Here is a 12,196-nt window from a genome sequence, read left to right as displayed (position 1 = left end):
TAGATCGTATGTGTTACACCCCATTTCCCCATGGTGTCGACACAATACTCCTTCATATCGATCCTGATGTCTTTCTACAAAACTCATTGAGTCACACCAACCGAAACTGTAACTATTACTGACCTGACTCTCCCGAGTTTAGTTCTAGTCTCCTACTACCTCATTCCATCTCCTTGATTAGCCATAACATCAGCAGTATTCCCCTTCATCTAGATACCTTTTTAAATCAGTGTTTATCTTCTATTGCCCACAAATTTTATGTACTTGGGTTCTGTGAGACCAAACTCACTAACGATATTGACCATTTGTATAACATTCCTAATTATAATAGACACTGCGTCAACACGTCACGACACAGTGATGGTGTCGCCCTATATGTTGATATCAAGTACAACACTTCTGTAAGAGATGATTTAAAGGTTCATGAGGAATACATGGAGAGTGTTTTCATTGAATTACGTAACGGCACACGAAATATCCTAGTAGGAGTAATCTACAGAAGACCCCACACTAATGTAAGGAATTTTCTTGATAAATTTTTGGAGCTTATCTCTATCATAAGTTCAAAGAGGAAACATTGCTACATTACAAGAGATTTCAACCTTGATCTATTAAAATCAGAAACTGACACCTCAGTATTAGACCTTCTTGCTACCTTTCATTCTAAACTCTTCTTCAACACTATAACCAAACCCACTAGAGTAACTGCCACCTCTGCCACTGTGATAGATCATATCTGGACTAACAACACTCCTTACAATCTTGCAAGTGGAATTATTTATAACTAGCAGAAACGCTCTTTCGCTAGGCCAAGGTAGGGCGCCTCCCTCCGGGAGGCTCCACATTGTCTCACTGTAGTGCATTAGGGTAGACCATATTTTTGGTTTTGCCATTAGGAGAAAGTATGTACTGATTTTTGCCAGTTCCCACTCTGGATCATCCAACATAGAACTGTCCATGAGAGAAGGAAGGAAACACCAGGTTTACGCCAACCATCTTTAGGGACTGTCCCTGACTTTTGTAGATGGTCATGGCAAAGCTCACTTTAACCGGGAACTGAAGTCGCTTGAACTCACATGGCAGGTCAGTGGTGATGAGAGGTATCCTTGGTATAAAAACGTCCTCTCCTTTAGCTTTTCCTGTCAGTATTGTAGCTTCCAGTACATGTGGCATCATGTTCTTCACCACCAGTCTTGTGCCATTGCAGAGCCTTGGTGGTTCAAGATTTCTTAAGAGCATTATAGGAGTTCCAATCTTGAGAGTGAGGTGGTGAGGAGGCATTTCAGCGGGCTCCAAAGAATTCAGGAATTCTGCAGGGTACTGGACTGCTTGGTCCTGGTCGATTACTATATCAACAGACTTGAATGATATCTCACTGCCTGAAAGCTGTCTGAGTCTTCAATGGTTGTGGTGGTTTTTCCACATTTGGCAGTCGTACTTTCCCACGAAAGCAGCACAGTCCAGCAGATTCTCCTTTGTACTTCTTTGCACAGCAGTGTTCACATTTCTTATCCATGTTGCCAATGACAACAGAGGGATACTTTTCATATTCTGTCTCATTGTCATAATTAAATGCTGCTCTTGCAAATGGATACCACTGTGTATTCTTTTTTAGAATTCTGGATCCCGCAGTTCTCTGTCTATCAGCATTCAAACGAATTTCATGCGCTTGATCATGTTCTTGAGAACGCCTTTCTGCTGTTTGCTGTCTGTGAGCATTAAGACGGGATTCCCTTTCCTGATCTGTTTCCTGTGACCGACTGTCCGCTCTCTGTCAGCATTATGACGGGATTCCATTTCCTGATCTGTTTCCTGTGACCGACTTGCCGTTGTTCGCTCTCTGTTAGTTTGTAAACGTGCGGCACGTTGTTGCCTTGATTCACTTGATCTTGATTGCTGCTTTCTCAGTGCATCTCTCTGTCTTCTTTCAAGAATTGACAGCCTTGGTAGTTTCTTTGGCGGCATTTTGTTCAGTTAGATTTGATCTTAATTTTTGTTTTCAGCGCGATTACAATCCTTCCTTCCCAGGGCAAAGCTGGGAACAAACAGTGGCTCAAGCTAGTAAACTATGAAACGATGAGCGAACAGTCCCTAGGCAAAAAGTTGCCATGTACCACCGACGCTTTTTTTTTTATTTATATAGAGACGCTCTTTCAGTTATTTATATATTACATCTAGCTATAATTGAGTAGAGCATCAAGGTGAGTTAGGTAGGGTACAAGGAGTTTAAAGATGAAAATGTATTACAGTCTCTCCTCGACTTACGACGGTGTTCCGTCCCGACGACCAGGTCGTAATACCTGAAATATTGTTATTAAATATTATCATCAATGACTTCTTTTGGTATTAAACAATACAATTTGGTGCTAATTTTTTCCTCTTACATAAAGTAGCTTTAGTGTATAGGGTGAAACATCTATCATGAAGTGATTGTCAATTGAACTTTACGGAGTCTGAATTTGTAAAAAAACACAACTTATGTTTTTAATCTACTCATAATCAATTTGGTAAAATGAATGTTTAGGTCATCCACCTACTTGGCATTTGAAAAAACATAATTTCAATGTCACCAAACCTAACCTAACCCAACTTAACTAATCTAACGTAACCTAACTTAACTGGTAAAAATCGGTCAACTTAAAATCATTAAATTCGTTGGATGGCCAAGAGATAATAATATCATCAATTCCATTTACTTTAGAAGGACTTATTCATTTTTGTTGAAATCATGGACATACAAAGCCAATATATCTACATTTGATTCTACCACTGTGAATGGCAAAGTTAATTAATATCACCACTCCAACTGTTGGCCCAAACAAGTGGTAAAGTAGTTCTTTCTTGTAATACATTGAGTCACTAAGGGAATAAAAAAATAAAACATGAAATTAGGTCACTGAATTTATCTTATTAGTAGCAAATTGTGGTTAAACTGATACACAAATGAAACATGCCTGGGAAGTACCTAGCACTAGTTACCTGGCATATTTGGACTTATTAAAATATGAAATCTAGGCTAATAAGTAAATATACTAAGGAAATAATTATTTTGGTAGTGCTGGATGGTTATTAATTGCGCTCATTACGAAAATTGGGTCGATATTAATTCTGATAAAGGACGTCATTCACCATCCCAGAGGAAGCTGTTCTCACCACTTTTCAAATAGACCATTTACGACTTTTTTTTAGTTCAATTTGATTTCAATACATTTCTACACATAAGTTAGTTGTATTAGTTATCTAAAGGCTTACCTTTTATGATGGTTAGGCGAATTTGGAGGATATAAACGGCGATGAGACAAGGAGAGGCTGGCGGCATTTTTCGTACACAATCACGGACCTCTTTTAAAAAAAACAATACAATTCTGCATGTGCTGTTCTATATGGAGTATATCGTATAAAAATATTATTCCTTTGCAGATTTATACATTTTATGACCATCCAAATCATTTTTCTTTCTTTCGGTTTCAAAAATAGTTCCCTCGCAGTGATCATCGGACGGGGGTACGTGTATCACGAAATTTCCCCATGTTCCAATATCGAATCGTACATATTTTTCTTTTTTTTAGCCCAAAATGCTTCTTGCATAACAACCATGGGAGTGCTACAGCATGGTATACACCACGGCTGATCTTGCATATGGGCCTTGCTGTCAATGCCAAGTTTGGTCCAGATTGGTAAAGTAGTTTAAGAGATTCTCGTGCGGACACACAGACAAACAGACAGACAGATAAACTTCTTTGTTACATATATATAGACACAAAACTAGAAATATAAATTTTAATTTTTACATAAAACTTGTTAAAAGATATAGATTGGACCGGGCCGAATAGTGTTTCTTACCGATTTGGTGACAGGGACACTGGGAAGTCCAACTGCACGGAATAAGGCCATTACCCCCTGAGATGAAGGTGCTGATAACTTTACGTTACTTGGCTACAGGGAAAATACAACTGTGCAACAATGACGACTTTGTGCTATGACAACCTAGCGTAACAGAGTGATAACACAGACGTTAAATGCTTTATCAACACCCGAAATACTCATGCGATTTATTGAGTTCCCAATGGATACGCGAGATATACAAAAGGAAGCATCAAAGTTCATGCAAATTGCGGGCTTTCCTGGTGTTGTGGGTGTAATAGACGGAACCCATATACTGTAGGAATAGTTGTTCAGTTGGTGTTCCTTGTCTTGCCGGGAGACGAGTTGACAAAGCTACTTGGTGAAGCCATTGCAGTATATGTGCGAACCCTTCTTCTGCTGTAGTTTCTTTCTCAGAGGCAAACACACGCGTTGATTGTTTATGTTTTGGTCCAGTTTACAGTAAATAAGTATTCGATTCACGTTCTTTTTTTTTCTTTTTTAGCCTGCGTTTATTCGCATTAAAATACAAGCAGACTATAACAATTTTATCCTTTCATAAACTTGCTCTGCTTATTTATAAAGATGCTCTTGTCAATTGGAGTTTTTTCTTAAATTTACTCTTATTCTTAGCTAAGAGTAGGACTTACCCGCTTCATGAGATACACTTAAGAATTACTCTTAGATGAGAATAATAAAAGTGGTATAAGAGTAAAATGAAGAAATTTCTTAAGAAGTTTTATAAATACGGGCCCCGGTGCCGTCTGACTCCCAAGGACACTCTCTCTCTCTCTCTCTCTCTCCGTATTTCTTTGTTAATAATTCTCTCACGCTCTTCTCCTCTCCTTCCCTCTTCTCCTCCTCTTCCCGCTTCATCATCTCTTCTTTTTTTTTTTTTTTAACTGTTTATTTTCTTGCTAGCATTAGCATCAGTCTGGACGGGGTCGCTTTCGGTGGGTGATGGTGGTGGGTGTTGGAAAGGGATATATGGCTGGGGGGTACAAGTCCTTCATACCAAATATTTTAACAGCTTCTTTAAGGATTGTCGTTTGGTTGGGTCAATGTTGAAGGCGTGGATCAACCATTGCTGGGCGTTAGGGGTAAGGAGGTGCAATTCATCTTTCATAAGTCGCTCCAGGAGACGGCCAACGCTGTACACGTCGGCCTTGGTGGTGAGTGGGCATCTTTTTACGACCTCTGGGACATTGTGGTCGGGGGCCCTTGTTGAGTTAAATTTAATGAAACTTCCAACTTTAGTGGCGATACCGAAGTCAATGAGCGTGGCTTGGATCCCCTTGTCGGTCTTCTGGATGCAAATGTTACCAGTTTTAACGTCGTTGTGCAGCCATCCACGACTGTTAACCGCGATCAGTGTACGGGTGACCTGTTGTACGATCTGGAGGCGTTCGGAGAAGGTACAGTCATTAATCTTCAAGTATTCCTTGAGGGAGTCCCCGGCGAACACTGTAATCATAGTTAGTTCCTCAGGACAAACCATGACTATCTTCTGAACACCTGGGACATCTCGCAGGAAAGAAAGTACTCGGATCTCCCTCTGTAAGCTTATGATTTTAGAATCCATGTTAGGAACGCTCTAGGCGACCCAGTATCCTTTTGGCCGGTGGATTTTGCAACAGGTGCCGTATGCTCCCTCGCCCAAGTGGCTCGAGGTAGATGAGTTAATTATGAATTCAAATTGTTGTGCGTTTAGTACGAGAACACCGCATATCCCGCAGTCACCAACCAGTGATCCAATAGTCTTTTTTGAGACCTGTCGGCTGTCCATTATTGTGACATATAGGGTTGACACTCAACTGCACCAAGGACCTTAAGTTGAAAATCATCGAGTAAAATGAATTATTGAATGTTTAAGTAGGTTGGAATTTGTTTTTATAGTGAAGTAAGAGTGTAGTGTAGTGATGATGTGACAGTACAGTGTGGTTGTAATGGAATGGTTTTGAAGTGAAGATGTGTTACGGTGTAGTAGTGGCTGTACAGCATAGATGTAAAGTTATGGTGTTGTAGTGAAGATGTGTTATGGTGTAGTAGTGGTTGTACAGTGTGGTTGTAAGGTTATGGTGTTGTAGTGAAGATGTTATGGTGTAGTAGTGGTTGTACATGTGGTTGTAAGGTTATGGTGTTGTAGTGAAGATGTGTTATGGTGTAGTAGTGGTTGTACAGTGTGGTTGTAAGGTTATGGTGTTGTAGTGAAGATGTGTTATGGTGTAGTAGTGGTTGTACATGTGGTTGTAAGGTTATGGTGTTGTAGTGAAGATGTGTTATGTAGTGTTGTAGTGTAAGATGTGTTATGGTGTTGTAGTGGCTAGCTATGTGGTTGTTACATGGTGTTGTAGTGAAGATGTGTTATGGTGTAGTAGTGGCTGTACAGTGTGGTTGTAAGGTTATGGTGTTGTAGTGAAGATGTGTTATGGTTAGTAGTGGTTGTACAGTGTGGTTGTAAGTTATGGTGTTGTAGTGAAGATGTGTTATGGTGTAGTAGTGGTTGTACAGTGTGGTTGTAAGGTTATGGTGTTGTAGTGAAGATGTGTTATGGTGTAGTAGTGGCTGTACAGTGTGGTTGTAAGGTTATGGTGTTGTAGTGAAGATGTGTTATGGTGTAGTAGTGGCTGTACAGTGTGGTTGTAAGGTTATGGTGTTGTAGTGAAGATGTGTTATGGTGTAGTAGTGGCTGTACAGTGTGGTTGTAAGGTTATGGTGTTGTAGTGAAGATGTGTTATGGTGTAGTAGTAGTTGTACAGTGTGGTTGTAAGGTTATGGTGTTGTAGTAAAGATGTGTTATGGTGTAGTAGTGGTTGTACAGTGTGGTTGTAAAGTTATGGTGTTGTAGTAAAGATGTGTTATGGTGTAGTAGTGGCTGTATAGTATAGATGTAAAGTTATGGTGTTGTAGTGAAGATGTGTTATGGTGTAGTATTGAGAAAGAGAGAGAGACTAATCTCATACCATTCATTCGAGTCTCCCCTCCTCCTCTCCCCTCCTCTTCCTGTCCGACCTCTAGAGAACGTTTGTTGTCGTCTTCCTCTTGTCTGTTTGCTGAGGGAAGTTTGGCCTCGAGACAAACTGACCCGTTCTCTGTAGATGTTGTTGTCTCAAGGCTGATTAGGACCGTTTGGTCTCGTCTAATGTAGTAATTAAGACTTTGCTAATGGTGATTAAAGTCCCTGGAATCTAATACAACAGATAACATAAAAAATAACAAAAACAGTGGTAGAGATGTGTAATGTTGAAAGTAGTACCACGAACACAAGATTATTCAGCTTCGCTGCCCCTAAATGTACAGCGAACATTTCTTAAGTTTATTATTATCCGTTCGTATATGAATATTGTTTTTGTTGTATTTGCATAAGTTTCTGTGTGTGGATGACTCAATACAATGTCTATTTTTTTATTGGAAAGACAAACTTAAATATTATCTGAATCTCAAGTAAATACAATATATTTCCTTTACTTTTTGTTCATCAGTGAATGTTTGGAAGATGACAAATATCAATTAAATAATAATATAATGACACTTGCCAACAATAATCTTAAGGTAACTAAGAATATATAATAATTTAAGAACTATTGAATCAGCAAATTATAAACCTCCAGTCATAACTAACTGGATTAAATCGGTACTGATGACAATGTAACATTATTTTTGTATTTATGATTAATTTATAATTTAATTAATACTGACTACATTTTAATATTTAAGGCCTTATTTATTTGAGGTTCATTTATATTTTTATCACCACTTATTGGGTTGTAACTAATTAAACCTTTCCTTGTTTAAATCCAATCATGATCTGATAATAATTTATTACAGTTTAACTTTTAAAACGATGAACAGTAAAACTGAGGTTATGGTTTGAAGAATTACTAGATAGAACTTCAACTTTAAAAGCCTTACTTAACTTAAACCCATTTATGACTAAATTATTGAGATGAATTTCAACATAAACTTAAGTTAGATATATAGTAAACATGGCATAATTTTTTATTCAATGGTTTTACACTTACAAAACCCTCAGGGCGTATCACACTGGGAGAAATATTCGTCGTTCAAAAACACTAACTTTTCCAATCACATTCTCAACTGTTCCAGTGTCGCCGGGAGGCGGGAGGCTCTTTCGCTAGGACTACCTACCTACCTTGTTAGAATGGACAGCCTAGAAAAGTTAGAGATCAAAGAAACGTAAGTTGTATTGAGAGAGAGAGCATAAGGATAAAATTAGCTATAAAGCATGGGATGGGATACGACTTTTCAACATCTGTGTGGTGTAACGGATGGAGGTTAGATGCAGAGAAAAGTAAGCCATAATGAAGGAGAACCTAAGGATCAAAATAGCTGTAAATCATAGGAGGGAATATGACTTTTTTACGTGTGTGCGTCTGGGCTGACCGTTAGTCTCTCTCTCTCTTTTTTTTTTTTTATTGGGCACTCCCCTACATCCTTGTGTAAGGTGAAACGCAGAAGCCTTTACAGCGCCCAACAGGGAAGCATGCTAAGTTCATGCTTGCCTTTATGTCTCATGAGTTAAGGGCGTAGAAGCCTGAAGCGTCGAGGGCGTAGAAGCCTGAAGTGTTAGTGGTTTATGTCATCAAGTTATTGGAAGCTCCAACAACTTGTCCCTGAGTAAGAATTCGCAACTTTCGACTTACAACAGGTACCTACTTTACTGCTAGGTGAACAGGGACTAATGGGGGCTAGGAAGTAAGTCCAAACAACTTCCACTGGCCCGAGAATCGAACCCTTGACATCTCGCTTGGGAGGCAAGAATGGTACCGCTTCTACCACAGGTCTCTCTCTCTCTCTTTCTCTCGTTCTCTCAGGCCTGTCGGGTCGGGTCGGGTCGGGTTGGGTGTGTCGGATCGGGTTGGTTGGAGTTTTTTTGAGATCCCCACATGACTCTTGCTATCCATGCCAAGTTTGGTCCCGATCGGTAAAGTAGTTTCCGAGATCCTCGTGCGGACACACAGACAGACAGACAGACTTCTTTGTTTTATATATGTAGAAGACAATATCTCGGATCATTTCTCAGTTTTTGCCATGTATAAAACAGCCACAAGACCTGAAAGGTCTAGTAGAGTCTCAATTCAATACAGAGACTACTGCACCGACAACATGCTCCTTTTTGAAAACAACCTAATGAATGCTAACTGGGATCTTGTCTGTGCCTCCGACAACCCTAACGTGAGCAACTTTATCTTCTCTTGCATCTTCAATGCTTGCTTTGATAAATGCTTCCCGCTCAAGACTAAGTCAGTGAAAACTGTATCCATTTCCAAACCCTATATCACAAGCGAAATTAAGATAATGATAAAGGAAAAAACACAAACTCCAAAGGAAATTTGCAAAAAGACCCATAACTTTCGGTGATGCTTACCGAAGTATCAGAAATAGAGTAACTCAAGCAGTTAGAAACGCCAGACGTAACTATTATACAAATAAGCTCCAGTCAGCAGCAGGTGACAGTAAGAAAACCTGGAATGTCATAAATTCTATTCAGAACAGGAACACTCAGCCTTCGGCCCCCCACTCAGCTTTTATGATAAATGATTCGGTTGTAACGGAACCCTCCCCCATTGCCAACCACTTCAATGAATATTTTATTAATGTTGGCAAAAATCTTGCAGAGAGCATCCCAGATCACCATGGGGAATTTAGAGCCTACCTGCAAAACAGACAGCAAAATGAGCTGTTCTTATCTCCTGTCACAGCAGATGAATTACTGGCCATCATAAAAATGTCCAAAGATGCAGCAGCAGGCGAAGACAATATATCAATGAGCATCATTAAGAAAGTAGCCCACTTATTACTACCTGTTCTCCTACACATTTGTAACTCCTCCTTCACTAGTGGTGTCTTTCCGGATAAACTGAAAATTGCTAAAGTTCACCCAGCATATAAAAATCTGGAGATAAAGGTCTCTTCAAGAATTACCGCCCCATACCAGTCCTCCCAGCCTTGAGTAAGATACTGGAAAAGCTAGCATGTAATAGACTAAATGCATTCTGCAATGCCAATAACATCTTTACAGACACCCAGTTTGGATTTAGAGCTGGAAGGTCGACTGAGAGTGCTCTGCTATCCTTTACTAATGATATCTTAAATTCCTTTGATGCCAGTCAGTTCACAGTCGGTATATTCTTGGACCTCTCTAAAGCCTTCGATACTGTCGACCATACCATCCTCCTCTCAAAACGTGAACATTACGGCACTAGGGGCCTGTCCCACAATTGGTTTACTTCATATCTGTCCAACAGGATGCAGTATGTCTGCTATAATAATCACCAATCTGACTCCTCACAAATCTTGTATGGAGTCCTCCAAGGTTCCATTCTCGGTCCAGTACTATTTTTGTTGTACATAAACGACATAGTCCACGCCAGCTCACTCATAAAATACAACTTATTTGCAGACGATAGTAATCTCTATGCCAGCAACTCAGACCTCCATTCCTTGATGAGAATTATGAACACTGAATTAACTAAAGTCAGGAGCTGGGTAACACGTAATAAAATGACCTTAAACCTTGAGAAAACCCACTACACGATCTTTCACAGAAGGAAAACTTACCCCCAGACTTGGACCCCCCTGTACTAAATTCCTCGGAGTTATTGTTGATGAGAAACTTAACTGGAGAAACCACATACAAGCCATTCACAGTAAAGTCAATAAACAGTGCGGTATCATGTATCACACTCGACAGTCACTCACTCTCACAGTAATGAAAGAAATATATCATGATCTTGTCTACCAACACCTGATACACTGTCACACACTATGGGGGGCCTCTGGCTCTTCAAAAACACAATCTCTGGTTACTGCACAAAAGAGAGTTGTATGGACAATGACCTACTTGAAAAAACAGATCACACAAACGAGAAATTTGCTACATTTAAAATTTTAAAATTCGAAGATATTAACACCTTTTTCTTTACAACTCTATCAATCACTTGCTTAACAATAATTATTTCCAGTTCCGGAATAATCAGAGATACAACTTAAGGCACCCAGAGCTACTAAGACCACCCTCCATGCGCTCCTCTCAATCCCAGACCTCCATAAAATATCATGGTGTGAAGGTGTGGAACAACTTACCCCCACCCATCCGAGCAAAGACAACGCTCCCTTCCTTTAAATCATCTCTTAAAAAATATCTCTAGTCTAAGTATTAATATTTCTTGTAACACCTACTATATATACAGTACCGGCTTTTATTGTGCCATCAAAACCGTTTTATCGGAAATTATCATGTAAATAGATAAGTAATTACCATTGCAATAAACATATTTGCCAACTAGACATAATCCTGACAGCTCTGTCCTCTTGTTCAACCTTAGTACTGCCATGTTGTACTGCTCCCCCATTCTACTTATGTTTTTCAATTACACTGTAATTTATGTACAACAAAATAAATAAATAAACAAAATAAATAAATAAATAAATAAATAAATAAATATATAAATAAATATTGAAGTGATAACCGTGGTAACATTATGAGATGTTCTTATTACTACCATGCTATTGTACTATTCCAGATGATACTAAATGTTACATAATACTTCCCTGAGATAAATGTATTGCATATATCAGGTGCCTAAAAGAGAGCTCAGGTTCTCAAGTGGCTCAGCCATGTTAATATTATTATTATTATCCACCCTGTATCTGTGTTTTTCTGGCTAAATAAACTGTTTCAATTCAATTCAATTCAATTCAAGTTAGCTACTGACCCAGCCCAGACCCAGACCGCGCCTTGATAAACACCTAAACACTTGTAAAAATATTCCTCACAACACAATTAATTCTTTAACACTATTTCTGCCTTTTATTTTTACGACTGGTTCTTTCAATCACCTCTTGCACGCACTTTCTTCCTCCTCTCCCAGAAAAGCACTCCTCGGGGATTACCATAGAAGTGACTGGGTTGATCTGAATAAATTTTTACTTCCAATTGGCCCGGAGTTTCAACAGACTCGGTGACTTGTGTCGATAACATTTCACCCTGGTTTAAACTTTTCTACTTAAGTTCAATTAAAATTAAACAAACTCCTCTTCCATTACTGTTCGTACACCTGTCAAACATAAGTGCTCCTTCACTCTCTCTCTCTTCCCACGTCCACCGACCTTATCTTGGAATGGATCACTTGGTAGTTATATTTTCCTTCAGAGGACAGTGTGACGTCGTGTCCCCTCCCCACCTCCTCACCCCCTACCCCGTCCACCACACAGTTTAAATCTATCAAGACAAATTGGATCATAACTCTCCGAGCGGTGGACAAACAGACGGACAGATTGACAGACAGATTGACGGACAAATAAATGA

At 39.3% G+C, this 12,196-nt stretch overlaps 1 protein-coding gene across 1 annotated transcript; it reads right to left on the bottom strand.

Annotated features, from left to right (window-relative positions):
• Positions 1-4,873: 4,873 nt before the first annotated feature.
• Positions 4,874-5,446, bottom strand: LOC121860702 (serine/threonine-protein kinase ppk11-like). Its single transcript, XM_042358002.1, has one exon. It carries the CDS (start codon positions 5,444-5,446, stop codon positions 4,874-4,876), a length of 573 nt encoding a protein of 190 aa, XP_042213936.1.
• Positions 5,447-12,196: the final 6,750 nt, after the last annotated feature.

This window comes from Homarus americanus, unplaced genomic scaffold, assembly GCF_018991925.1.
Source record: "Homarus americanus isolate GMGI-L3 unplaced genomic scaffold, GMGI_Hamer_2.0 scaffold30742, whole genome shotgun sequence".
Classification (NCBI taxonomy): Eukaryota; Metazoa; Arthropoda; class Malacostraca; order Decapoda; family Nephropidae; genus Homarus; species Homarus americanus.
The sequence above is the reverse complement of the archived record's forward strand: the minus strand, read 5'-3'. Positions and strand labels throughout refer to the sequence as shown.